Raw genomic sequence first — 26,212 nt, forward strand, 5'->3', positions numbered from 1 at the left:
GTGGAGCCATCCGCCTCTCTTTGCATGAAGTCACGGTATTGAAGCTCCATTCCGCGAAAAATAAGAGTCACCCTGGGCGGTCCCCTTTGTTGCCGTCCCTTCCTGCCCTCCCACCATCCTCCCTCTCCCACCATCTCCGATGGACACGCACGAATCAAAATGAGTCAAGACTACTTCAACGGCAAGGGCAAGACGCCCGTGGCACGACCCGACGACGATTCCTCCAATTCCGATGACGTCGCGAATCAGTCCAGCAGCAACGCGAGGCCGCCCGCCTACATGACTGTCGGCAGCGGGTCGACCTCCAAACACGCAGCACACCTGCAGCAGCTTCTCGAACGCGACTCTGGCTATGGCTCTGCCGCCAGTGGTGCCGTTGGCAATGCCCTCTTGCCCGGCTCTCCAGTCTGGGACTCGGCGACACACGCCGACACGCCCAACTCAGCCGGCTCCGACCGTCGCATGCAGCCGAGTGCCATCCACCAGCTCTGGTACAACCAGCACCGCGGCGCCCTCAACCGTGCCATCAACAGGGTCATCGACCTCCTCAAGGAGCTCCAGCAGGAGAATGTCAAGTGGCCTGCCCACTACCCCTCCGTCCAGCGCGCCGAGTCCGACAATCCACCCACGTCGCCCCCGAGGCCCAAATACCAACAGACCTTTTCCCACCTAGACGATTTCACCGCCACATCCTCATCTGCTTCGCCCCCACCTATGCGGCGCGCCGCCACCTGGGGAGAGGACCCTGCCGCGGCCGAGTCGAGCCGGGCAGCCGAGAGGCGCCCCGCCGCAGAGCCCAGGCTCGTCACCCCCCAGATCGCTCAGGAATTCTCGGTGCTGAAGCTGGACCTGAAGCTGGGTGCTCTACATCAGACACAATTGGTGCACTCTCTGGAGAAGGGCTCAATCGCCGCCCTCCTTGACGGCAAGATCAGCAGCAGTATCAAGCACCTGTTGAACCTGCGGGAGCGGATCGAAGACACGGCCAGCAAGGTCTTGGTTACCGGTGATCTGAATGCTGGAAAATCTACCTTCTGCAATGCACTGCTGAGGAGGAAGGTCCTGCCGGAAGACCAGCAGCCCTGCACGAGCATCTTCTGTGAGGTTCTGGATGCGCGGGAGAACTCGGGCATTGAGGAGGTGCATGCCGTCCACAAGGATGCCGCTTACGACCGAAATGACGAAACAACATATGACGTTTACGCCCTGTACGAACTTGAAAAGATTGTTATCGACAACGACGCGTACATGATGTGCAAGGTCTACGTCAAGGACGTACGGTCCATTGACGAATCTTTGCTCAACAATGGTGTCGTTGACATCGCTCTTATTGACGCCCCCGGTCTCAACTCGGACACGACCAAGACCACCGCCGTATTTGCGAGACAGGAGGAGATTGATGTCGTGGTCTTTGTGGTCTCAGCCGCCAACCACTTTACCCAGTCAGCCAAGGAATTCCTGTGGGCAGCGGCGGCAGAGAAGGCGTATCTTTTCATCGTCGTCAACGGCTTCGACATGATTAGAGACCAGCAGAGATGCCAGAAGATGATTCTTGATCAAGTTTCTGGCATCAGCCCGAGGACCTCCAAGGAAGCAAAAGAACTCGTTCATTTCGTGTCGAGTAACGCGATCCCTGTGGCACCTTCGCCACCCGGTGGCCCTGACGGAGGCGGAAGCGGCAGTTCGAGCGGAGGCGGCGGGGGTGATGACCCAAGTGGTGACCCCAAGGGCAAGGGCAAAGACAAGGAGAAGCTCCAGGACTTCCAAAACCTCGAGCAGTCGCTGCGGAGGTTCGTCCTGGAGAAGCGCGCACGTTCAAAGCTGGCGCCTGCCAAGCACTACCTGCTCAACATCTTGAACGACGTGCACTCCCTGGCCAACGTCAACGCAGAGGTTGCCCAATCCGAGCTGGAGCGAGTGGGCAAGGAGCTCCGAGAACTCGAGCCACAATTGGAAGCCAGTAAGAAGGCCCAGAACAAGATCACTGACGATGTGAACCACACGATAGACGAGACCTGCGACGACGTCTATCAACACACACGCAGCAGTCTGAATCTGGCGATTGTGCATGCCGATGAGGATCTCGACGTCCCTTACCCTGGGCTCTTCCAGGCGTTTGACTACGCCGAGAATCTGAAGGAGGCGATGTTGCACGGCATCCAGGCCTGTGTCAACGACTGTGAGGAGTATGCACGTGGCAAGGCTGTCGGTGGCGTCAACGCGATTAAGCAGCTTGGAATCCTGCATTTGGGCAGCGAGTACACCGGGCTCAACTTCCACCCAGACGTCATGTTCCGTCGCAGGCGTGACGTCTTGGCCAAGCAGATCGACATCCCGACTGAGCTTTGGGACTTTGTTGACTGGTCGACGCTGATGCAGCGTCAAGAGAAGGTGGCTGGAACGGGCATGGCTCTGACGGTGGCCACAGCAGTTGGCACACAGATGATCGGTGGTGCTGGCTGGATGAACCACGCCCTGAGCGTGGCCCGGGTGATGGGCAACGACAACCTGCGCAGGATGATCATCCCTGGCGTGGTTGTTGCTGGTACGTGACTTCTTCCCCGAGCACATTACATTAGACTCAAAACTGACAAGCCCTCACAGCAATCGCGGCGGGCTACTACGTCCTCAGCCAAATCCCCCACTCCCTCCCCCACCGCCTATCCAACAAGATCTCGGCCCAGCTGGAGGAGATGGAGTACGCGCACCAAAACGCCCACCGCATATCGGGCTCCGTGCGCAAGGTGCTGCACACGCCCAAGGACCACGTCGTCTTCAACCTCCAGCGCTCGGTGGAGCAGCTCGGCAAGAAGCGCGAGGAGACGCTCAAGGTCAAGAAGGAGAGCAGCGACGCGCTCAAGTACTTCACCAACCTCACGCGGGACAGCGCGCAGCAGCGGTCCATGGTCGAGGCCGTCGACCTGGACAACCACCCTGTCGGCGTGCAATAATTTTGAAACCCTTTCCGACAAGGAAGAAACAAACAGACGCAAAATAGGAGGGGTGTTGGAAGGAAGGCTTGGGTGGACTGTTCTCTTTTCTCTTTCTTTTGATGACGTTGCTATGCAAAACAAATACCCCCTACTCAGTCCCTTGCAGGCTAGCTTTCCCTTACTTAGATAACACGAACAGCACATCGAAAGGCGTTCTAGAGAATGAAGCATACGTGTCACGTGCCCCTGTTTCCTTCTCCCTCATCTCCTGTGTGATTGATACTCGGTGCGCCGCGGTGTGAGGCAGTGAGAAGGCAGGCACGAGGTTAATGCGTGATGAACACCAAGACGAGGAGGGAGAGCATGACTGCTGGGGATTTACACGATGAATGAGATCGATGCGGAAAACAGACAGTCCCATAGGAGCACACTTGATGAAATGATGCCTGCCCCGCCCGTCGCCCACCTCGTGGCAACCACCCATCCCAACCCCCCCCCCCCCAGCCCCCGGGCTATGATTCACACCAATCCAAGCCACCACCTAGCAACATAAACAAACGAATTTAGGACCAAGCACCAGTACACCGTGGCTCAACTGGGTGGAGCGAAGCTTCGGTTTACGGCGTTGTAAATCCCAAGTTCAAGCCGTGCTGGCACCAGTAAAACATCGTGGATGGTCTGCAAAAGACGGAGGTGTTTTCTGACTCTTCGGAGGGTCTTTTTGCCCCCCGAATGCTTTTTTTGTTTTTTTTCCCCCTCCCAAGAGGATATGCCTGCCTGCAGCACTGGACTGACTACCTACTCTACCGAGTGAGTGAGTGAGTATGGGTACCCTCGTGGCCTGTCCGTCTGTCCACCCAGCATCGCATCTAACGCCAACGAGGGGTGCCAACAATCACATGTCACGATTTCACTTGTCACGGGACGTCTTTTTCTCACATTGGCCAGAATTTTGTTCATCATGATTCCATTTCCATTTGTCATTTTACCTTCAGCCGGTACTCCAAACCGGACTGAGGCGTGTCCATGCAAAGACAGGAGGAAATAGAGAAGAAGAAAGGCTATGGAACACGAGAAACCATCTCGCAGCCCCGTCTTGGGAGAGATGAGAGTTCTAAAAGCCGCCCCCCCGTTTTGAACCTTTGCCTGGTTGCTATTGCAGAGCAGGCTCTCGGCTAATGTACAAACACGCATTTGTTGAGGAGAAACCTGCCACGACATCTCGTGATCGTCCGCCAGCCATGAGAGACTCCTTGTGCTTCCGCTGCCGTCATTACCGCCGATTCATGAAAGCGTGCTCTCAGATGCAAAGTCGTTGTGCAAGTGGTGGGCGAGTAGAACCAATCCATCCGTTCGTTGCCCGTGCCCTTGCCGAAGATGTCCTTTTTTGTACAGTGCGATGATGCAAACCTTGCCTCCCCGAGGGCTTCACCACAGCAGGCCTCGCTTTCCGTCTGTCGTATCCCCCCATGATGGAGTGAACAAAGAAAGACCAACCAGTCAAGCCGCTCAGAGGCCGGCAGCCTTGACCTCGACACCGCCCTCCTTGCCCAGGTGCTGGCCGACGAGGTCGGCGGTGCTGCCCTCGCCGCCGGCACCACCGCCAGCGGTCAGGACGTCGGCGCCCATCTCGCGCATGCGGGCCTCCTGCTCCATGGCGATGACCTGCTGCTCCTCGGCCCAGCACAGGGCAAAGGGGACGCCGATCAGCAGGGCGGAGACGGAGATGGACCACATGGAGCGGCCGGCGAAGAAGATGACGCCCTTGACGACGCGGTGGGTGGCCTGGTACTTGTTCCAGAACCAGGCGCGCGTGGTCGGCGGGACGATGTCGCGCAGGGCCGAGATGCGCTCTGCCAGGGTCTCTTGCGAGGGGTCGTAGTCGGAGTCGTTCGAGATTTCCGAGTCTGTTGGGCGAGGGAGGTTAGCTTGGGCTGGGCTGGGTGCGAGGAAACGAAAGCTTTGGGGAAGGAGATTGGATGGTGTGGGCAATCGAGGGGTGCTGGTGGGGGGTTGTGCTGGGGGCCAGCCGATGAGAGTGCGACCGTCGATGGTGAGGCTTTCAATTTTTTGACCGATTGCGTCACAAGCGCACGGCGCGCAAAGGCAAACGGACGGGCGTGATGGGTAGATGAAGCAATTGAAAACGTACCAGTATCTGTGAAGTCGCCATCGTCCTCAACAGGGCCCTCCTGGGCGTGCTGGAAGTGCTCGTCCTCAACCTCGACGAGCTGCACCATCTTGGCTTCGGCTTCAAAGTCGTCGACGAGAAAGTCGTAGTCAGAGTCGACGTCGTCGGTCTCGACGGCGGATTCGGTCGGCTTGGACGGCGGGTTCGCTTGCTGCGGAACCGTTTGCTGGTCGGCAAGGTCTTGTCTGAAGAGGCCGTCCTCGATCGCGAACTGGAAATTGAGGGGGAAGGTGTAGAGTTGGGCGAGGCTTGGTTTCTCTGGTTGAGCTTCACGCTGGCGGAAAAGGTACTCCCAGCGGGAGTGGATTCTTCTAAAATCCATTTCGTAGTTCGTGCACGGGCCACAAGACCCGCAAGTTGATGGCGCTAGCGACACGACTGGGCGTGGTTGTAACAAGGGGTGATGGTGTTGAGTTGCGTTCACGCTAGCTCACCTGCAACTAGAAAGACAAAGAAAACAATGGTGTCGTTGCCGACTAAGCAAGTCGGTGGTCACACACTCCCTTGGTGCTAGCTAGCCTTAGTGACCCAGTTCCCAAATTCCATAGACACAAGACACTCATCGCGGACCACAGGGACCGAGCCCCAATGGCAAGCTACCTACCTGCCTCTCTCATGTGGTAACTTATACGAAGTCCTCCCGCGGGACTTAAAGATATTGTCTCAAGACACATTCTACGGGAAGCTGGGAGGATAATGCCATAGACGCCTGGACGCGTAGTGGACAACCCAAAAGCTAGTACACACAGCCCATTGACAAGAATTTCTCAGGAATCACTGTGCTCATCTAAATTCTGTTGAGAACAAATACCTACGTAGGCTCCTGTGAGAAGTCTATGCTGAGAACAAAGATAAACAACATAGAGTAAAGTAACATATACTCTCAACTCACGCTGACACCCGGCCCTACAAAGACCTTGGACTGGACAGTTGCTTAGACATAAAGGTCACTTCATGCAAAATGGTTGTGCTTTCCCAGCAAGCCCAGTTGATGCATTCTAGTTCAAAGCCCCCACACTTCAGAAAACACATCCGAGATGTTTACAAGATAAGACAACAGTCTAGATTTTGAATGTATTAACTATGCGTAAACGGGTCTCATAAACACCCATACTCGTGCCCGTCCCGAGCTCATGCCTATAATAAAAAGGAGATATAGCTACAGCCGAAGAAGTAAGTACTCAGTCGACATCTAGAGAAGAAAGCAAGCCGTTCTGAATCCCCGTCGCTATGCAATGAACAGGCCCGGCCGAACGGAGTCCCGACGCGCGCACACATCGAGCCTCGGGACCGGTGCCCAAGACATTAAACACACAATAACAGGCATCCCCCAAGAAAGACCCGGAGAAGGTTGGGGGTGGGAGGTGGGGGAGGCAGATCGGATATGCGCGCACACCACCCCGCGGGTTTGCCCACGCTCATTTTTGGTTGTCGTTTGTTTTCACTTGCACCAGCCTTACTTGCGCCCTCTCTCCGGCTCGGCAAACCTGATGCCTCGCCGTGCAGGAGGTACCCGCGGCGTGTCGTCATCATCGCTGTCCTCCTCCTCCCCATCGCCACCGAGCGCCGCCTCCCTGCGCCGCCTCTCAGCGGGCGTCTCACCAGCGTCGCCCTCTCCGTCGTCGTCGTCGCCGTCACCGCCGCCGAGGCCCTTGAGGACCGCGAGCCTGCGGCGCCGCTCGACGGCCGTCTCGGGCTCGTCGTGCGAGGGCGCGTCCTCGCTGTGCCGCCGCTGCTGCCCGTCGTCCCCGGGCGACACGTTGCCGGACGACGAAGAGCCGGGCGGCGAGGCGCGGCCCTTGGCCTTGGACGAGCTCGAGCGCGACGAGCCCGAGTCGCCCTCGGCGAGCCCGCCGGCCATGGCGGGTGACGCGGCGGCGGCGGCGGCCGCCTTCTGCTTGGAGGAGCTGCCCGGGGCCGCCGAGGAGCTGGGGCCGGCGACGGGCTGCGGCGAGCTGATGGCCTTGCCGCGGGCGGACTTGGGCTCTGCTGGGGTGTTGGCCTCCTGCTTGGCGAGGGTCTTGACGCGCTCCGAGGCGGTGGACTGCTCGATGACCTCCTTGCGCGTGCTCTTGTCCAGCTTGCGCATCTCCGTGATGAAGTTCTCCTTGGTCATGCGCTGGCCCACGCCGTCGATCGTGAACCGGATGTGCCGGTCGTCCTCCTGCTCCTGCTCCGCCACGTTCTTCTTCTTCTCCTTCTGCGCCTCGTTGCCCCGCCCGCCGAGGGCCTCGACCCACGTCGGCCGCCGGCTCACGCCGGGCTTGCTGTCTGACCTAGCCCGGCCTCCTTGGGGTGCTTCGGGCGTCGTGGCGCCGGCTGCTTCGGCTGCCTCTGGCTTGGGGGTGCCCTTGATCAGACCGCCCATGCCCATATACTTGAGCCCCTGGCTCATGGCGCCGCTGCCCTCTGCCCTCTGGGACGGCAGCTCATACTTCTTGACGACCTCGCCGTCCTCGTCCTCAACAATGATAGTGTTGCCGAACTGGTACGCGCGAGCTGGCTCGTGGCGGCGCTCGTTCTTCTGCTTGTCCTTCCGCTTCTGTACCTCCTCGTCACGCCAGTGGCCGAGCCTCTTCTTCAGCCCGTCGTAGGTCCACTGGGACGGTCCCGCCTCCTTTTCCAGTTTCTCTTTCAGATCTTGCACCTTGTGCTCCTTGTACTCCTCCTCGATCGGTGCCTCGACGGCAATCACGTCTCCGTCGCGGTTCTCAACGATAATGTGATCGCCTTCATCATAGATCTCAATCTCAGACTGCATGCGGGCAGACCCACCAGCCTCTCCCGATCGCTGGTTCTCTGCTGCTTCCTGGGCTGCCTCTCTCTCAAGCTCCTCCTCGGCCTCGCCCACGGCTCTCTCTTCAGCAGCCCGTTTCTCGGGATCCTCCATTGTCGAGCCCCTTCGAGACGCAGATGGTGTCTCCTTCTCGGGGTCATGTGGCGAGTGGCTGTCACGCAGGGTGGTTGATGTCTGTTCGCTTTGGCTTCGTCGTTGCGGGAAGATGGCCGACTGAGTCACGGGACCACCAGGACCAATGCCGTCGTCCCACTTCTTCCTACGTCTGCGCGCTGCAAGTGATGACGTGCGGCTGCCCTGCCGGCTCGGCTGATCCTCCTCCTTCTGACGCCTCAGGAAGTTGCCAGGATATCCGATGGGAGGCAAGGTCCCTGGAGGTAGGTCCGGCATCTTGAGCTCGTCGCCCTCGGTGTCGGACATTGTCCTAGCCTGCGACTTGGACTGCGACGATATCCTCGGCAGCCTGTTCATCCAAGATGGTCCGTCTTCCGGAGCCGTGGTGTATGACATGGTGATGCTCAAGGTGTTGATGCGCTTGCCTAGGGTGAAGACGGCCACGGATGAACCGTGGACTATGATGGACGAGATGACCATAAACGTGACTATGGGCCACACGAGTGTGAACAGGTAGTAATGCCTGGTCTCCGGGTTGGTCGGCACAGTCGCTAGAGGAACCGGCTCGTCGTGTTCGAGCTCTCCGCGTGCAAGGATAGCAATGAAGATCGCGCCGACTCCGATGGGGCCGAAATGGCCGGCAAACAAGGCTTCGCGCCATGTTTTGATGTCCGGTATGAAAGGTTTCAGCGCCATCATGATGGGGATGCGGCGGAAGAAAATGACAAATACCGCTATGACGACGAGCCTCCAGGGGGTCAAGCCCAGCTCCGCGCTGTTGTATTGCTCCCAGGGGATGATGGTGCCAAAGTATACGAAGTATGCCAGGTTGATGAGCAAGTCGATAACGTTGGATACGTGGGACTCCTCGGTCTTGTCCGTAAACCAACCGTCGTTGGAGAAGCCCACGCCGCAGGCAAAGCCGACCAGGAGGTCATCAACACCCAGGATACTACCAGATCCGGCGCACCACAGGGCTAGCACAAAGTAGAACACGAGGAAACTCTCTCTGTCGATCAGATCGTGCTTCTCAGCGTACTTGATACCATGGCGAGCAAAGTAGCCGATGAGGAAACCGTACACGGCGCCAAAGACACACTCGTAGAGAATAGTGTAGACGATCCAGTGGAAGGTGACGTCTTTGGCGTTGAGCTCGTCCTGGATCAGGTAGATGGCGAGGTAGACGAAGGGGAAGGCCATGCCGTCGTTGCAGCCGGACTCGGCGGACAGGAGGTCTCGCAAATGCTTGGGCACACGCTTGGCGAACTTTCCCTTACCGACAACCGAGGACGCAAGGACGGGGTCGGTAGCGGTGACGCAGGCTGCGACGACCAGGCTCTCGAGCCAGTTCAGCGTTGGGACCATCCACCAGACGAACAGGCTGGTGATGAGCCACCCAAAGGTCATGACCGGGATGAGGAGGAAGACGACGGATTTCCAGTGCCTCTCCATGTAGAACTTGGGCAACTCGACGCCGACGGCGAAACACTGCACGACCAGAACGATCCGGGAGAACTCGATGGTCACGATGTCGGTGCTGCCCCATGACTGGGGGTTGATGAGGTCGGCAGCATGAGGGCCGAATATGATCCCGCAGAGGGTGGCGACTGTAGCCTCGCCGATGTATGCGCGCTCCTTGATGACTGAAGAACACAGCATGAACAAGCTGGTGAAGCCACCCAGGATGATATACACCAAGTGTGGCTTGGTGATGGACAGGTGGTCCCAAGCCATGCTGACGGCTTAAGAAGGGACACCTGGGGGAGAGGGTCTGTGGATGTCCAGTGGACTGAATTGGGCTCAGAACTCGGTTCCCTTTGAAGAATGAGAGGCTAGAGGCTGTCGTCGTGGATGTGCGCCAGCCAGAGAGAGCCTTGCAGTGGGCTTGCGACTCCCCAGTCGGTCGATCGTGGCCCAGATTCGAAAGCCTGCTGATACATGAAAGTCGCAAACGAAAGGCCCAGCGGGAGGGTTTTTGGGGATTTTGTGAGGCGAGGTGGAACACGCGAGCCAAGTCACTCGCTTATTGTCACGGAAGACAGCTGTGGGGCGGTCGCAAAATGCTACTGCGGCGTCATCGAAAGTTCAGGATCGTGGTTGAGTCTGGTCGAGCAGCCAGTCCGTTGACTGTTCCGACTCGGCTCGGCACAGGATTGGCAGAGCAACAGCAGCAAGCAGCAGCCGCAAGAATGATACGCTGCTGCGCTGTGACGTCCACCCAGGCTGCCAGGTAGTCAATGGCCCGGTAAAATGTTTCGGTCGGGTTGGAACAATGTTTTGCGACCAAGCTGTTTTGGGGTTCTTCTCGCCGAGAACTGGGAAAAGAAACCCTGGGAGGCTTGGTTCGGATGGCAGAGGAGACGTACCCTTTCCTATATACGGATAAACCGAGATGCCAAGTCAAATGTACAACACGCAGCAGGGAACGACAGCTTGGGAGCAGAGAAGAAAAAAAACCTTAGTCCTCGCCCATGCGTTTGCCCGTCCAGGGCCGGCTGCCAGGTTCGCTCTGGTTCTCGAGCGATTAGCTGCAGCCCGCATGTTATTGATTATTTTAGTGCAAGCAGATGGGCCCACCAGCAGGGTGGGGTCCCCGACCGCCACGGGAGCTGCAAGCAGGGCGGCCCCTGAGCAAGAGCTCCACAGCGGCAGGGTGGGCGGGCGTGCAGTCGTGCAGGCGTGCTGCAAGTCTTCCCACTTGTTCCCACGAGGCGACGCACATTGGCCGATAAGCATCGCGATGCGAGGTGAGCACACTGTCATCAGCCTGCCCTTCCAGGCCTTCTTCTGCACACCAAGGCCACCGAGGCAAGTTGATCACATTTCACAGCAGCCCAGCAGCCCAGCCAACGCCGAGTGCAGTGCCAAGTTCACACAAGCACATCAAGCATCCCAAGCATCAGACCAAGCTTCACGGCGGCCTAGAGATGGCCCCAAAAAAATGAGAAGCAAGAAGAGATCTGGACCACATGCCCAGTAACACTTCTATTCTCTGCATCCACAGCCGTTGGTTTGTGTGGCTGACGAGCCTCGGGAGTCCGTGGTCCCTGGACCGTGAAGCTGAAGAGCGCCGGTGACGGATCGCAAGGAGCTGTGGGGTTCCAGCACAAGCGAGAACCGTCCATCCTGCGGGATCAGCTATTTTGTAAACAAACAGCCTCTTGTTGGGCACAAGAGATCTAAAAGAAGCTGCTCGGCTGCTGGTGCGCGCCGCGTTGGCTGCTCCCCCCAGCCCCCCTTACTGCGTACGGCGCGGTACACGATATCTATCTATATCTCCCTGCAGCATTCTGCGAACTGACGAGCCACATTGCCGATGCAAAATGGCAACACCATGGCAAAGAACGTGCCGGGCACGAAATTTGGTTTAGCCTGCCCGTTGTGCACGGTACACAGTAGCACTGCGGCTCAACGTCGTGGGCCCGGGCACGAGACGTGCTCGACCATTCAGAGTCAAGGCGACTGGGCAACCCTGGAAGGCTCTGGATATCGGCACAGCGTGGATGTCGTCTAGGCTGAATACGCTTTCTTTGCCTCCAGGGCCCCGGATCCCCGGCTCCAGCGTCGAGGGCCCCCTGGGTCCATAAGGTGTATGTAGTGTACCGTGCCTCGACTGACCGACCGACCAGGGCCCTGTTTTCTGCCATCCGAATGTCCCAGGGCTCTGGAGTCTGGATGAGCCAGTTCCACACGCCCACGGCAAAATTCTGATCGCATTCATGACTGCATGGTGGGTGAGAGTTGTTCGCCCCGACGCGTGCACGAGTCGTTACTCTCGTCTTTTTTCCCCGCGGCCCCGCAACCGCGGCCAGAGGCGATCGTCGGGCTGCACAACGTCACAATGGGGGCAACGACCCACCAGGACACCGCCCCCTGCCTCGCTCTCAGGCCGAACGCCCGGTTGTCTGATTGTCTTCCTGCGTCCTCCTCCAACTTGACCGTTGGGGCCGGTCTAAGCCTCTCGGCGCAGACTTGGCACCTGGGCAGACGTATCTGATTGATCGAGCGGCCAGCCGAGCCCTTTTGTGTGCTTCTCGCCAAGTGATTACACACAGTACGCAAAAAAAGATTCTGGAATCTTGCGTTTGTTGTGTTCAGATGAGCTTGCGCAGGGCAGCAGGCCTTAGGCCTTGCGAGCGGACTGTCCGAGCGGGCCCACGGGCGGCCCATGAACGAGTCCCTTATGATTCGGTCTGAGAAAAAGCTGAGAGGTGCTGCGTGCTGGCTAGCGCATGCTCACCGTTGTGTCCCGGTAGTCGCACGGGAGACTGTGAACCGCCGCGTGGGGGTGTTGGCTATAGCTCACGGTACGGAGTCCCGGTTATACCAGACTATTGTGCGACGTGCAACATGGCGCAGAAGACGCTGGACTCTAGGGCGGCAGTGACCGGGCACCCCCGGGCTGGTGCTGCATTGCCGCTTATGGATGCGTGCAGCGTCAGCTCGGCATCCAGTTGGTCACCTCGACGACAGGCCTGGTGATTGGATAGCAGCATGGACCGGCCAGCCCATACGCCGCACTTGACTGTTGATCTTTTGACTCGGGCGTGTGGGTTTTGGAAGTCCATCCAGTTTTGTGAAGCGACACTGCCGACTGCATAGAAGTCTCCATATGCGCCAATTGCCGTCATCTGGATGCTAGGTTGGTGACTGACTATGCTTCCTTAGTTCCAATCGGGCCATGGAGCGGAACGCGATGTTTTGTCGTTCAAATGATTTCCCTAGTCTCGTAAGCATGCCCATTGTGGCGGAGGACGCTGGCGGCAAGGAAATGCTTTGTGTATGGACAAGAATGGGGGTTGAGTGAGTGATATGGCTCTAATTCATGCGTAATTTTCCAAAAGGAATGCTCACGAATTGCCAACATGGCAGCAAGGGCTGAGATAGATGCTGTCTGTCAATTCTTTTGCGCCTTGACCATGGCGGCATGAATACGTGAGCAATGGGGCCAGACCCCTGGCTGTCCCGCCTTTTTCCGCAGCCTGCCCCTTATCTAATCACCCACACAAGTCGCGTCGACGGGAGGGACGACGCGCTTGCCCCTTCCCTGCGTGCTGTGAATTGTGATCCAAACTCTAAAGCGGCCGGGACAGGACCGAGCGACCAACTCCAGACGCCCAGCAGGAGCAGAGAATGCTGCAGCACGACTTCCCCACCTGAGCCACTTCGCCAGTCCAACTGCACCGGTGCTGCATGACTGCGGGCATCTCCACCAACTTCCCCCTTGGATCTGTGAGTCGGCTGAGGACCAAGACTTGGGCTGGGACTGCTGTCATCCGCGTTCGGCCACAGGCACATGCCGTCAACCCATTCCGCCATCCACCGCCCACCATGAGCATGTTCAAGCGTGCGAATGCCACATATGAGGCCCAGAACAAGGCCTCGCAACCCGCAAAACCACTGGCCAAGCAGCTCTTCCCCTCGAGCAGCCCGAGCCCCAGGCGTGACGCCAGCATCAAAGACCAGTTCCAGATGAACAATGGCTCCTCCAAGTTCAGCCAGTCCGCCAACCCCGCCGGACCTCTCCAGCCTCGGACGTCCAATTCCTCGCAACCGATGAACCCTCCGCAACAGGTCAAACGTACCGTCAACAGCAAACCACTGGGCTCGCTGTACACCAGTCAGAACTCGTTTGATGAGGGCCCCGATGTCATAGATCTGACCGGCGGCGACACTCAAGCTCCGACGCGGGTGCATGCAGTGAACGAATTCGACTATTTCGACGAGGACGACTTTAGTGACGAGGTCGATCTGGATTACGAATGCCCTTCCGCTCTCCCACCCATGAAACCCGAGTCCACACCCGCAAAGAAAACCATCCAAGCGCCTCCCACCGATGATACCAGCGTGCTATCCTGGTCCCAGTCCTCGCCCACTCACTTCAAAGCCGCCCAGCCTATCTCGCAATCGACCGACTCCCAGAGGACCGCCAAACGAGCCTTCACCGAAGACTTTGATGCGCCGTCATCTAAGCCCATTGCGAAGAAGCGATCCTTGCCACCGCAGTATATTCAGAAAAAGGATCAGAGGAAAAACAACCATGTTGAACCGTCTCCCGAGTACGATGTTTCCACTCCAGCTACGAAGCCTCAAGCAAGGCCGAAGGAGTCACGGACGTGGGACCTCACGCCTGGTGCTATCAAGGAGCAGCAGAAATTGTTGAAGAACAAATCCAAGAAACCTGTTGGGTCCGATGGCCAGGCATCGGTAGAGGAGATGCAGCAGGCTGTCAAATCATACACCGTCAAGCAGTCAGCAATCGCTCTGAGCAACGAGCAGGAGCACGTCAAGAAGCTAGTATGCGAGAAGGGCCAGAGCGTGTTCTTTACCGGTCCAGCCGGAACCGGAAAGTCCGTCCTGATGAGAGCTATCATCCAGGACCTCAAGAAGAAGCATGTAAAGGACCCCGAGCGTCTTGCCGTGACTGCCTCAACCGGTCTGGCGGCCTGCAACATCGGGGGCATGACTCTGCACAGCTTTGCGGGCATCGGTCTGGGCAAGGACGACGCGCAGACACTCGTCAAGAAGATTCGGCGCAACCCGAAAGCCAAAAACCGTTGGATGAGAACCAGGGTCTTGATCGTCGACGAGATCTCAATGGTGGACGGCGACCTCTTTGACAAGTTGTCACAGGTAGGGAGGATCATCCGCAACAATGGCCGTCCATGGGGCGGCATCCAACTCGTCATCACAGGCGACTTTTTCCAGTTGCCACCCGTTCCGGACAGCCACAGCAGGGACACCAAGTTTGCCTTCGAGGCGGCCACTTGGAACACCTCGATCGACCACACGATCGGACTGACCGAGGTCTTCCGTCAAAAAGATCCAGGTAGGCGATTGGCGCCGGTCAATCAAGAAAAAGATGAGTTGGTTACTGACGCCCAACAGTCTTTGCTCAAATGCTCAATGAGATGCGTCTCGGTCACATTAGTGAGCAGACTGTTGAGACCTTCAAGAAGATGTCCAGGCCGATCCATTTCGATGACGGTCTGGAGGTCACCGAGCTGTCAGTTGCCCCGTCCTCCTGCATATGGGAGCCCAATGCTGACGGCATAACAGATTCCCCACGAGGCAAGAGGTTGAGAACTCCAACCAGAGGAGACTGAGAGAGCTTTCCGGTGAGGCCCACCGATACGAGGCACTGGACTCCGGAGACCCCAACGTTCGTGACAAGTTGTTGGGAAATATGATGGCCCCCAAAGTACTAGAGCTCAAGAAGGGAGCGCAGGTGATGTTGATCAAAAACCTGGATGAAACCCTTGTGAACGGTTCCTTGGGCACCGTCATTGGATTTTCGACAGAGAGCGCGTTCGAGGTCTCGGGCGGTCTCTTCGACGACGAGAACGAGGCTGGAGAGGGTGTGGACCCGAAGGTCAAGAAGAGGCTCGCCGCGTTCAGTCGCCAGCTGTCCGATAACGCCGGACCTGACAAGAAGAAGTACCCACTGGTGCAGTTCCACGCCGTTGATGGAACAGCCAGGATCATGCTTTGCTGCCCCGAGCCGTGGAAGGTGGAGACACCAACCGGTGAGGTGCAAGCGTCGCGGGAGCAGCTGCCCCTTATCTTGGCCTGGGCCCTCTCGATCCACAAGGCTCAGGGTCAGACTCTTGCGCGGGTCAAGGTTGATCTGGGCAAGGTGTTTGAAAAGGGCCAGGCGTATGTGGCTCTCAGTCGAGCGGTCACCCAAGAGGGTTTGCAGGTCCTTCGCTTCGACCGAAAAAAGGTCATGGCGCACCCTCGCGTCGTGTCGTTTTATCAAAAGCTGTACAGCGCGGAGGCCGCCGTCAAAAAGAAGCCCAGCTCCTCCATTGCGAGCTTTGCGTTCAAGCAACCGAAATCAACTAAGCCCACAAGCATGGCGTACGATGATGATGAGGAAGAGGCGATGGCATCATATGGATATTAGACTTGGAGGGGAGTTCTGTATGAAGAACCAGGAGAATAATATACCCTTACGAGGAGTGTTCGAGGCATGGTTTACGAGATGTCGTTTGGGAGGCGTCCCTGGAGGCAAAGGGGCGCAGGTGTGTACTTAGATGTTTATTGGGCGTTGAACGCCCCTCATATGCCCAATTCATCCTGGACTCTAACTCTCTAGCGAACCAAGGGCCCGTGCAAGAAGAGTCTCATGAAAATGGATCATCTACGGCAACGAAAGCTCTTTCACGTTTTCAAGCGTATATAGTGCCGTAGAAGAGGTCGAGGTAGTAGAGCACTACCTGCAGCAAATATTCATCCGGTAGAAAAACCTCGACATTCCAGGTGATGGACATGCGTATTTTTGGAAGAGTGGGGTACTTGCATAGACCAACCGCGAAGCTTGGGCAAGTCGTGTTTCCATGTGAGACAGCCATGCCCTCAGCGAGCTGCAGGATTTCGAATTACATACATAGTCTTTGCGTCTTGAGTCTGATTTGAGCATCCGAGAGCCATGTGCTGCGACATTCGTCCTGTAACAATCACTTCCCAGCTGTCTATCATGTACACGGGCTGGCAGGCCGGAAGATCTGCCATCTGAAGATCGGCGGAAAGAGTAACACCCGGGAGATCATAAGGACGGCATTGTTGAGCTAGCCGGCTAGCATGTGAGGTCATCAAAGTGCTCCTGCTATGATTGGGGGGTTTGCAGGTAGTTATTGGGGAATTTTGGGGCAGACGCGCACAGCTCTTGGTGGGTCCTTCCTTTATCGATAACGAAAAGTGTAGAGGGAGGTGCCCAAGCTGTTTCTCTCTGTCTTGGTCCGACGCGCGACGTCCTCTGGCCGCATCCCACAACCCATACGGCAATCATCCCTATCCCCCACCAATCCTCCACATCCGCGCAGACCCGGCACTTCGATTGCGTCTCTGTTCGCCCCCGAGGAGCCCCCGTCACCGCCATCTGCGTAATCTCACGTGCCCCGAAGGTTTCCAAAAAGCCCCGTGCTAGGCCAGGCAGTCGCATCGACCCGCGGCATCGAACAAGATGGAGAATCCTGAGGCGTGGGTGGGCTGGTCAGTCCTCGTGACGCTCAAGAACCCGCCGATCAGCCTCACTGGCAAGATCGAGCGCCTCGTCCCCGGCCAGAATGTCACCTTGGTCAACGTGTGGATCGAGAATAAGGAGTGGCGCGGGCGCATCGTGGTCGCGAGCAACGATATCGCGAACCTGGAGATACAAGAGCATTCCGCCCCTCAACAGCCATACCAGCAGCCAACACCACCTGCCGCGCCTCTTGCCCAGGCACAGCAGAACACTGTGGCCTCTGGGTACCAGAGCATGGCTTCACCTACCACGCCCACTGCGCCAGCAGCCCACTACGCCTCCGTGTACCAGGGCCAAAGCCAGCCTCTGCCGCAGAATCAGCATCAGCAGCAGTCGCAGGCCGCGCCATTTGCGCCAGCACTTCAAGGGCTCTTCCAGGCTGCTGCTAAAGAACAGGCACCCCCAGCGCCCCAGCCGGCAGCCAAGTCGGCGTTTGTCGACCCTGCAATTCTCTCAATGGGAAAGCCGCCCGTCAGGGCGTCGCCGGGGGCTGTGAGCCAGGCGCCTCCACCCAACACCTCGCCACAAGTAGCACAACCCTTATCAGCCATGGCAAACCGCCCACTCTCGAACAATAAGGCGCAGCGTTCGCCAGTCCCGAAGGTCACGTTCGGAGAGACGTCCAGGGAGCAGACTCCCAAAGGCACCCTTGTGGAATCCATGGAGGGCTTGAACGTTCGCGCTGAACTGGCTGATACTGACGCCGCCGTGGTCGAGGACGACGCCGCAGCCGAATTACAAGAAGCCCAGGCCGGTGCGTCTAAGAAGAACCGGAAGCGGAACCGTAAGAAGAACGCCCAAGAGGGCCCGGCGGAAGACGCGACGCCGTCGAAAGGAGCACGTCAGGGGAAGAAAGGCAAGGGTTGGAGAGAGACGCCAATGTTGGAAGACACAGCCTCATTCCAACCGTACAAGGCACTGCGCCGGACAAATGCAAACGCGAACGACAATGGCTGGGCCTCTGAGGACGTTACTGACGTACAAGAGATGCCCGAGTTCGACTTTGAAGGAAGCCTGAAAAAGTTTGACAAACGCACATTATTCTCCGAGATGCGCGAGAAGGACAAGGTCGAGGATGCGGCTCGATTAGTCTCACACAACCGTCGACCAAAGCCAGGCACTGCCGGAGGCAAGAACTTGCATCCTACCGAGAACGTCCTGGATTTGCCCTCGCCGTCCGCGAAGCCAGATAAGGCGCCTCCAGATGATTACTGGAAGAGTGAGGCTGATGACGGCATGCGCAACGGCAGCGAGCGACTGAGCGGGAGAGAACTCGGAAGCAGGCAGGGCTCCCGCAAGGGCGAAGGCAAGAACTCTGGACGGAGGTCGCAATCAAGAAAGGCCAGTTCTACAACTGTCGGCCAGGCACCAAGCCGGGTGAACTCTGGCGTAAGTGTTCGCGATGCCGCCAAAGGACGGCGCAAGGGCAAAAATGCTGATCCCCAACAGCTGCCGGCTGCTGCCTCGTCTGCCGGGTTCTACGCCGCCCAGAGCGACCGCCGCATCGAGGTCCTGTCCCCGCTGCAGATGCTCAATCTCGAGAACATAGCGCAGAACGACCTGGGCCTGACGGAGGATATGATGACAGAAAATGCCGGCCGTGGGATTGCAGAAGTCGGCCTCCACACACTAACAGACCCAGCGCTCAAGGTACGGCTCGCAGCTGCAGAGGGCGACCCATCCTCAATCTCGCCAACCGTTGTCATCCTGGCAGGCAACAACAAATCCGGTTATCGGTCGATTGCTGCGGGCCGCCATCTACGCTGCAAAGGTGTTAATGTCATCCTGTGTGTGGTCGGCATAGAAAGAGGAGAGCGCGACCTCTCGGTGGACATGACCAGGCAACTACGACTCTTCAAAAGCTTCGGCGGCAAGGTGTGCAGCAAGAGCGAGCTCTTTGAGCACGTTCGGCAGGCCTCGATACCCGTCATCTCGATGGATGCGCCCAGAAGCGTGCGTCCCCAAGCACCGCCCATGGCCGTGACCCTGATTATCGATGCGCTACTGGGACATGTGACGCCATTCGAGGACCTACGGGCGTCCGAGCAGGCCACTGTCTACGAGCTCATCGAGTGGACAAACCGTAACGAGGCGTTCGTGCTCGCCGTCGACGTGCCCACGGGCATTGACCACACGACCGGTGAGCCCACGGTGCAGGACGGCCACAGCCTGTACATCCGGCCGCGGTACGTCGTCTCCGTCGGCGCGCCGAAGAAGGGCCTCCTGGAGGCGATTTCGTACGGGGACGCGGACGACAGCGAGACCGTCACGGGCCACGTTACGGACGACTCCGTGCTCGACTGGAGCCTGTTCCTGGTCGACATTGGTCTTGGGCCTGCCGTGTGGAAGCGGGCCGGTACTAAGATTAGGCGCGGGATCGACTTTGGCAACAAGTGGGCGCTGCAGATCAAGTACCGATCTACGGACCTGGATCAGGCTGAAGAGTAGCGGGAGGCAGCGATTCCAGAGCCCACGGTAGATACTCAGTGGTGCCTTGTGCCTGGGGTCTCGCCCCTTGTCCTCCTGTGGCTCCTTATCCTCTGGTGGCTCCTCTGGTGGCTCCTCCTGTGGCCCCCTTTCCTCCTGTGGCTCTGGGCCCGCCTCGGGGAGGTCCTTGAGGTAGCACTCAAGAATGAGTTTGACGAGCCCACGTATCGTCGCTCAACCATTGCCGGTATGAAGATGAAAATGCTGGAGTGGGCCGACGACATGGGAGTACCGTGAAAGAAAGTCGCTGGGGTTTGGGCACCGCCCATGTGTATTGTTCGAACAGAGTTGGGAGTTTTTTTTTCCAACCACTTATTCATACCCCCTTTTAAACTGCATACGGACGGAGTACCGGGCGGAGGGGGCTTGAGCGTTTATAGTTTAGTGATCAGCGTGTGCATATAGCGTCTTTTGAAGTTTTAGAAGGACGAGACCGAATCGAGAGATGTTGTGTCTGGTAGCCTGTGGTGGCGATTTCGAAAGTGAATCCCGAGCTGTCGTAAGGTGATTAGATCCCTTGTTGTATCATTGGCCCCAGCCAGCCAGGACTCTTCTGAAAATTGGAGATTCACATCCGCGAAACGGCGGGTACGCTCACAGGTCATCCCATAGGAGCTTGTCCCGAGAATCTCATCATATAGAAGGTCATCCCACAGCAGGTTATAGGAGGTTGTTCTGAAGAAGATTATCCTCCAGGGCCTGGAGGCGACGTGTATATGGGGCTATACTTGTACGAATGTGCCCTCCTGTTTTGCTGGTGTGAACCTCTGATCTCATTCTATGAGTGGGTAATCCAGCCACTCATTTTTTGGATAGTCTTCGCGTCACAAACCACGAGGCTGGAATATGTATCATGGACGCCCAGGCATAGCGAGGAGGAACCTATTCAAGACTCCCACATACCTACCCCAGACGTGAGCTTGAGGCAGAGAGAGAGTACCGACTGCTCGCAACAGCTTATCAGCTGAAACCTCATGATGCGAACCCGTCCATGATCCCCCTCAGCCTCTGCTTCTCCTCCGGCCCCGCGAAGATGACCTCGATGCTTTTCCTAGCCAGGGCGCGTATCTGGGGCCCTGAGAGGCCAAAGTGCTCGGCCACCAGCCTGTACTCGTTTGACAGGGGGCTGCCGAAGACGCCCACGTCGTCGGTCTGTGTTTTGATTGTCAGCGTGCCACGTATCGTTGTAGAGATGAAACCAGGGCAGGGCTGGCTACTCACACATAGCACCACTGTGCACTCCTCGACTTTCCCTGTTCATAGTTCCATCAGCCTTGCGGGGGGAAAAAAACACGAACAAGACCCGGGACCCAGAGTGACCCAGATATATATAAACCGTGAAAAAAAAAAAAAAAAAAGACGAGACAACTCACACCACTCCCCAAAATGATGCCCCTCGAACCCCCCGCTGACCATCCCAGCACGCACGTTACAGCTCAGGCAGAGCTCCAGCCCCAGCCCGCCGGGGTACGCGGCGACCTCGCGCTTGACGGCGTCGCTGAGGTGGATGACGTGCCCGATGCGGCGCGGCGCCCACTCGCGCAGCATCATGAGCAGCTCCTCGTCGGACCCGCTCGCCTCGGCCTCGCCAAAGTGCAGCGTCACGCCCAGCCCGGGCACCCGGCGCGCGGCCTCGAACGCGGGCTGCAGGCGCCCCACGCCGCCGCGGAGGGGGTCGCCGCACAGGTCGACGCCGACGACGCCGCGGGCTTGGAACCGGCGGGCCAGCTCGACCACCTCGGCCGCCTCGCCGGGGGTGTTGCGGCGGTCCACGGAGAGGATCAGGCGGGTGTGGAGCCGCCGGCGCGCCGTGACGGGCCCGGAATCCCTGGGGGCTTCGGCGGCGTCGGCGCCCTCGAACTCGCGGATCGCCGCCAGGATGGCCTCGACGTAGCCCGCCTTGGACAGCCCCGACCTCGGCAGGGCGCGCGGCGTGGTGCGGAGCTCGAGGTAGACGACGCCGTCGTTGGCGAAGTCGCTGAGCACGGAGAGGGTTGTGTGGCGCAGGGCGGGGAGGTCGTCTACGAGGTGGTAGATGTAGGAGGAGAAGAGGGGGAAGAACCTTTTCTTTTTTTTAAGTAGATATAATAAACGAGTGAGATCTGAGGCGTGGGAGCATGTGATGGTCGACGTACGTCTTGAGGTTGTAGTCATGCTTCCCATCGGGCATCTCCACCAAGGGGTCGGCGAGGTCGGTCTCGCCGGCCTCCTTCTTCATGAGCCAGACTTCGTGGAGGCATTGCCTGCTGATGCTGCCGCTCAGGTGAGCATGGAGCTATGGGTGATCCGCTTATTAGTGAGGGACGTGTGGAAGGAGGTAGGGGGAGGGCGTCGAGGATGCTTGATTTTCGGATCATCCCTCTTAACAACTCTTCCTCTTCTGTGTTGCACCCACCTCGATCTTGGGCAGAGCTACGTAGTCCATTGTCATTTTCGTGGTATCGTTGAGGGTGTGATCACTACCTAGGTAAGTATGTATGGTGTGTAGTGTATTCTATGTCTTATATGTATGCACGCACTTGGAAACGAAGAGATAAATTATAGTACAAGTCTAGTTTACGCTTGCCCTGGGATGCAAAGGACAGGGCCAGGGAAAGTTAAATCCGTGAAGACCCCAAGTGTTTGGGACATGCTCAAGAACAGTTCGTGAAAGAACAAGGATCCAGGCCGGTACAAAAACGCCCTTTTGCTTGCCGGCGAACCTCCTCCTTCTGTGATAGTCTAGGCGGAGGCAGGTCTGTAGGCAGGTACGTCGTGGAGCAGGCACTATACGATCGGCCGGCGATAAGATAAGCACAGCTCACGGCAGCAGGGGGTCTGGTCGCAGCGGCTGCCGAGCAAGGACGGGATGTACCAAACCGCACCGAGTACTGGGAGGCATACGACGTAGCTTCTCTAGTGTAATCAACCACCATCGCTCGCCCGAATTCGAGAACTACAGCCCCCGCCGTTGGCGCCGCCACTGAAGACGAGACGTAGACCGCGACAAGTTCGCACCCGACCATACTCGCTCGTCTCTCCCCGGCCAACGTACCACGCACCCACACCGACAGCAGCCCCAAGTCAAGTCCCCTGCCAGCCCGAACGGTCAGTCAGTCACGACCGGGCCCTCGCCTTCAGCAACACTACAGCACAAGGACGACAACAGCCCGTCCTCCAGCACCCCCAGACCGAAAATAGAACAAGACAAGAATCCAACAACACAGGAACAAGAAGAACCGCCCAATATGTCCTTCGAAGCAGTGATGCCCCCCTACAACGTGGGCGACCCGACCGCCACCTTCCTCAGCGCCTCGTGCCTGGACTTCCTCCTGATCGAGCTGGTCCCCATGGCCTACAGGGTGACCAACGAGCTGGAGGCGTCGGCCTCGTCAGCACAAGGGGCCACGTCATCATCGTCAACAGCGGCAGCGGCAGCGGCAGCAGCAGAAAAGGACGTGTCCCCCTCGGCCCCGCGCGCCGCCATGGACGAGGAGGAGGAGCGGGACGCCGTGTTCTACCGGCTGGAGACGCTGGGGTACCGGGTGGGACAGGGGCTTGTCGAGCGGTATGTTTTTCCCTTTATTTTTTCTTTCCCTCTCTCCTAGTGTATGGGGGAGGGGAGGAATATGGTGTGGTGTCTTCGCTTTTCGTCGGCGTTACTCGTGGTTATCCTCCTCCCCGGCGACAACCAGGGCGTCCCGAAATCATCCGCGAGAAAAGTGGGCACATGGACTGACATCCCACACCCGCAGCTTCTCGAGGGACCGCCCGCGCTTCAACGACACCCTCGACGTGATCAAGTTCCTCTGCAAGGACCTCTGGATGCTCGTCTTCCGCAAGCAGATTGACAACCTCAAGACGAACCACAGGGTATGTTGTGCTTTCCACTCAGGGGCACGCATGGTGTTCTCTCGTTCTTGAGCCGAGAACTGTTGCTGACTGAGGGGTACATAGGGCGTTTACGTGCTGACTGACAATGCCTTCCGGCCGTTCTCGAGGATGAGTACGGAGGCTGGAGGAGGGGCAGTTCAACGGGCCGAGCCAGTATGCCTTCACATGCCTTACCCCCACGCCTTCACTTTTCTCGAGAACAACTTACTGACTCAGATCTCACAGTTCCTATGGTTTCCTTGCGGGGTTGTTAGAGGCGCACTGGCAGCAATGGGTGTCAACGCGACTGTACAGGCTGAGACGAACGAACTGCCTGGTGCAGTGTTTCAGATCAAGACTGTCCCCACGAAATGAACAATCTCCCGGGGTCTCATGGAGTAATATGCACCAGCCCCCGTTCCGCTTTCATCACGTGGGACAGCAGCACAGATTTACAGCCATGACACGTCTGCACTTCATGAAGGGAATATGTGGTGTCTGACGGTGTTTATTTTGATCGGGCCCGTCTATGCCCTTTTCCTGATTCACATGGAGAAAGAAGAAATTGGCTCCGTGTCCACGTCAGCTCGAAACAGGCTGCTGACCTCGTTTATCCGATCCACGCATATCAAGCCGTGACGACTCGACTACCAAGAAGCTTTTTTTTTTCGACCAACTTGCCAACACACTCACAACCTAAGAGAAGGGACAACAGATCAGCGACTAACTCTTGACTGGTTTCATTCGCCAAATCTCGCAAGATTCACTCTGCCTAGTCGCATGGGCTGGCCGCGGTGGTTGTTTTGCGTTGTCAAAGATGAGAAAAAGATGAAGTTCCAAACAAAAGAGGGCGGAGAAATAGAGCTGGAAGGGGTAATCACTTTTGGGGCGAGGCGTTGGCGAAGGCGACACCCTTGTCGATGTTGCCCTTGAGGCCCTCGATGGCCTTGGCCAGGAGCTCCTTCTCCTTCGCGGTGATGTTGCCCAGGGGGTTGATGGCCTTCTCGGCACCGTTGGGCTAGGACTGGTCAGCACTGTCTCAAGAAACCAGGGCCGGGATGCACTCACGCCGAGCTCGATGGGTACGGAGAAGAAGTCGGTGCCGGTCAGCTCTGCGATCTCCTTGCCACCAGGGACGCCTGGCAGGTAGACGTAGGATGGCTCGATCAGACCCTTGGCACCCTTGACGGCCTTGAGCAGCTTCTCGGCGAATCTTGTTGGTTGTCAGCAAACGGTCCATCGGTAACACGGCATCTCAACCTACCGGTAACCAGCGTAGGCCATGGAGAGAGTGGCCGAACCAGCACCATCCTTGGCCTTGACGACCTCATCACCACCAAACTGGACGCGGTTGACGAGAGCGTCGTACTTGTCATCGGGGATGGTGACGCTGGGCGTGACCTGGCTGAAGAGGGGCAGGATGGTCTCGCCGGAGTGGCCACCGACGACGGGAACGGTGAGCTCCTGGGGGTTGGCCTTGCCGGCAATCTCGGCGACGAAGGTCTCGGCACGCACAATGTCGAGCGTGGTAACACCAAACAGGCGCTGGGGGTTGAAGACACCCTTGGCCTTCAGGACCTCTGCGGAGATAGGCACGGTGGAGTTGACTGGGTTGGAGATAACGAGGATGAACGCCTTGGGGGCAACCTCGGCGGCAATCTCAATGAGGCCCTTGACAATGCCGGCGTTGATGTTGAAGAGGTCATCACGGCTCATGCCAGGCTTGCCTGTTGGCGCTCGTCAGCTTTCACTTCTCGGAATCTCGGGAGTCTCGGGGTCTGGGGTGGCAGAGCGAGCACGTACGGGGAATGCCAGCGGGGATGACAATGATGTCGGCATCCTTCAGGGCAGCCTTGGCCTGGGTGGTGTCGGGGTCCCGGGGGCCACCGGCAGGCACGTAGCCAGTGACTTTCTGTTATGTGGCAGCTCAGCAATGATGCCCTGTGACATGAGTGGTTTGTTGGAGGAGAAACCCACAGCGTTGGAGGAGATGTGGGACAGGTCAGCGGCAACGCCGGGTGTGTTGACGACATCGTAGAGGGAGAGCTCGTCCACGAGGGGGGAGAGCTTCAGGAGCAGGGACAGGGGCTAGCGCAGAAGAGGCGGCGGTCAGCAGGAGGTCCTGTCAAAGTGCTCAGATTCTTCCATTCCCAGGCTTGGGCGCTCACCTGTCCAATACCGCCAGAGGCACCAGCAACAACTATTTTTGATCATACATGTCAGCCCAAACAAAGTCCAGCTCCTCTTGTTGATTGTGATCGTGCTGTGGTGTCGTACCGGCCTTGACCATCTTGACTTGGTTGAGCTTGTGAGGGGTGTTTGAAAGAGGAGGGGTCCGATTTGCGGGTGAAAAGAGCTCTGGTGGGGTATCGCTGCAAGGCGCGTTAGACCAAGTGACAAGGCTTGTTGTGGCTGTTGAAGTTGACTTGCAACAAAAGTTCTTGATGGATGTGTTGGGTGTAAAGTCGGAAAGGTATTTAAGGTATCACGAGAGGGAAGGAGAGGGAAGAATGTTGAGGGGGGGGGGACACGAACAGAGAGGGGTCGTTGAGGTTATGATGGCAGCTCGTGCGGGCTGTTACACTTGGCCCTCCCCGGTGCCAGGGCAGTGTTCGGCGAAGGAGGTCGTTAGGTACCCTTGGGGGCAGGGGTTAGAGCTCCAGATTGGGGGGGCCTGGTCCTTGGGGTAGATAGAGATGGCGGGGTACGCAAGGGCTGCAGGACAGGTGCTAAGAATGGAAAAAAGAGAGCAGTCACCAGCAGCAGCTCCCCCAGTTGCCCCCCGTGACCCTGTTCCCACTGACACGGTCGAG

The 26,212-nt window shown here is 57.9% G+C and overlaps 8 protein-coding genes across 8 annotated transcripts; 4 read left to right on the forward strand and 4 right to left on the reverse strand.

Annotated features, from left to right (window-relative positions):
* Positions 1 to 29: 29 nt before the first annotated feature.
* KVR01_004029 (mitofusin) lies at positions 30 to 3,377 on the forward strand. Its single transcript, XM_044790182.1, has 2 exons — positions 30 to 2,545; positions 2,605 to 3,377. The coding sequence occupies exons 1-2, from the start codon at positions 160 to 162 to the stop codon at positions 2,949 to 2,951; spliced, it is 2,733 nt and encodes a 910-aa protein (XP_044646193.1). The 5' UTR covers positions 30 to 159; the 3' UTR covers positions 2,952 to 3,377.
* Positions 3,378 to 3,890: 513 nt separating this feature from the next.
* Positions 3,891 to 5,446, reverse strand: KVR01_004826 (uncharacterized protein; the record flags this gene model as incomplete). Its single annotated transcript, XM_044791945.1, has 2 exons — positions 3,891 to 4,840; positions 5,086 to 5,446. 2 exons carry the CDS (start codon positions 5,444 to 5,446, stop codon positions 4,443 to 4,445), a joined length of 759 nt encoding a protein of 252 aa, XP_044646990.1. The 3' UTR covers positions 3,891 to 4,442.
* Positions 5,447 to 6,178: 732 nt separating this feature from the next.
* KVR01_004680 (uncharacterized protein) lies at positions 6,179 to 10,440 on the reverse strand. Its single transcript, XM_044782263.1, has one exon. The coding sequence runs from the start codon at positions 9,767 to 9,769 to the stop codon at positions 6,581 to 6,583; it is 3,189 nt and encodes a 1,062-aa protein (XP_044646844.1). The 5' UTR covers positions 9,770 to 10,440; the 3' UTR covers positions 6,179 to 6,580.
* Positions 10,441 to 13,064: 2,624 nt separating this feature from the next.
* On the forward strand, positions 13,065 to 16,283 carry KVR01_004387 (uncharacterized protein). The gene is made up of 3 exons (XM_044785308.1): positions 13,065 to 14,864; positions 14,924 to 15,041; positions 15,095 to 16,283. The coding sequence occupies exons 1-3, from the start codon at positions 13,229 to 13,231 to the stop codon at positions 15,939 to 15,941; spliced, it is 2,601 nt and encodes an 866-aa protein (XP_044646551.1). The 5' UTR covers positions 13,065 to 13,228; the 3' UTR covers positions 15,942 to 16,283.
* Positions 16,284 to 16,313: 30 nt separating this feature from the next.
* KVR01_004230 (uncharacterized protein) lies at positions 16,314 to 20,005 on the forward strand. The gene is made up of 2 exons (XM_044788202.1): positions 16,314 to 18,449; positions 18,510 to 20,005. Exons 1-2 carry the CDS (start codon positions 17,001 to 17,003, stop codon positions 19,506 to 19,508), a joined length of 2,448 nt encoding a protein of 815 aa, XP_044646394.1. The 5' UTR covers positions 16,314 to 17,000; the 3' UTR covers positions 19,509 to 20,005.
* A 514-nt stretch (positions 20,006 to 20,519) lies between these two features.
* On the reverse strand, positions 20,520 to 22,238 carry KVR01_004240 (uncharacterized protein; the record flags this gene model as incomplete). The annotated part of the gene is made up of 6 exons (XM_044792914.1): positions 22,067 to 22,238; positions 21,943 to 22,006; positions 21,683 to 21,822; positions 20,921 to 21,609; positions 20,769 to 20,800; positions 20,520 to 20,699 (listed from the first exon to the last, which is right to left on the reverse strand). The coding sequence occupies exons 2-6, from the start codon at positions 21,976 to 21,978 to the stop codon at positions 20,520 to 20,522; spliced, it is 1,077 nt and encodes a 358-aa protein (XP_044646404.1). The 5' UTR covers positions 21,979 to 22,006; positions 22,067 to 22,238.
* A 214-nt stretch (positions 22,239 to 22,452) lies between these two features.
* KVR01_004667 (uncharacterized protein) lies at positions 22,453 to 24,490 on the forward strand. The gene is made up of 4 exons (XM_044791047.1): positions 22,453 to 23,094; positions 23,282 to 23,399; positions 23,484 to 23,573; positions 23,646 to 24,490. Exons 1-4 carry the CDS (start codon positions 22,775 to 22,777, stop codon positions 23,772 to 23,774), a joined length of 657 nt encoding a protein of 218 aa, XP_044646831.1. The 5' UTR covers positions 22,453 to 22,774; the 3' UTR covers positions 23,775 to 24,490.
* Positions 24,089 to 25,689, reverse strand: KVR01_004164 (uncharacterized protein; the record flags this gene model as incomplete). Its single annotated transcript, XM_044789967.1, has 8 exons — positions 24,089 to 24,095; positions 24,281 to 24,417; positions 24,468 to 24,612; positions 24,664 to 25,126; positions 25,203 to 25,311; positions 25,377 to 25,487; positions 25,568 to 25,599; positions 25,677 to 25,689. The coding sequence occupies 8 exons, from the start codon at positions 25,687 to 25,689 to the stop codon at positions 24,089 to 24,091; spliced, it is 1,017 nt and encodes a 338-aa protein (XP_044646328.1).
* Between the last annotated feature and the right edge of the window lie 523 nt (positions 25,690 to 26,212).

The sequence above is a fragment of the Diaporthe batatas genome (assembly GCF_019321695.1).
Source record: "Diaporthe batatas strain CRI 302-4 chromosome Unknown Contig00004, whole genome shotgun sequence".
Lineage (NCBI taxonomy): Eukaryota > Fungi > Ascomycota > Sordariomycetes > Diaporthales > Diaporthaceae > Diaporthe > Diaporthe batatas.

Coding starts and splice junctions, on each gene's coding strand:
- KVR01_004029 (XM_044790182.1), top strand. CDS start 160: ATGAGTCAAGACTACTTCAACGGCAAGGGCAAGACGCCCGTGGCACGA. Junction 2,546..2,604: donor CCCTGGCGTGGTTGTTGCTG/GTACGTGACTTC, acceptor AAGCCCTCACAG/CAATCGCGGCGGGCTACTAC.
- KVR01_004680 (XM_044782263.1), bottom strand. CDS start 9,769: ATGGCTTGGGACCACCTGTCCATCACCAAGCCACACTTGGTGTATATC.
- KVR01_004387 (XM_044785308.1), top strand. CDS start 13,229: ATGACTGCGGGCATCTCCACCAACTTCCCCCTTGGATCTGTGAGTCGG. Junction 14,865..14,923: donor CTTCCGTCAAAAAGATCCAG/GTAGGCGATTGG, acceptor GACGCCCAACAG/TCTTTGCTCAAATGCTCAAT. Junction 15,042..15,094: donor GGTCTGGAGGTCACCGAGCT/GTCAGTTGCCCC, acceptor ACGGCATAACAG/ATTCCCCACGAGGCAAGAGG.
- KVR01_004230 (XM_044788202.1), top strand. CDS start 17,001: ATGGAGAATCCTGAGGCGTGGGTGGGCTGGTCAGTCCTCGTGACGCTC. Junction 18,450..18,509: donor CAAGCCGGGTGAACTCTGGC/GTAAGTGTTCGC, acceptor GATCCCCAACAG/CTGCCGGCTGCTGCCTCGTC.
- KVR01_004667 (XM_044791047.1), top strand. CDS start 22,775: ATGTCCTTCGAAGCAGTGATGCCCCCCTACAACGTGGGCGACCCGACC. Junction 23,400..23,483: donor ACCTCAAGACGAACCACAGG/GTATGTTGTGCT, acceptor AGGGGTACATAG/GGCGTTTACGTGCTGACTGA. Junction 23,574..23,645: donor CAGTTCAACGGGCCGAGCCA/GTATGCCTTCAC, acceptor CAGATCTCACAG/TTCCTATGGTTTCCTTGCGG.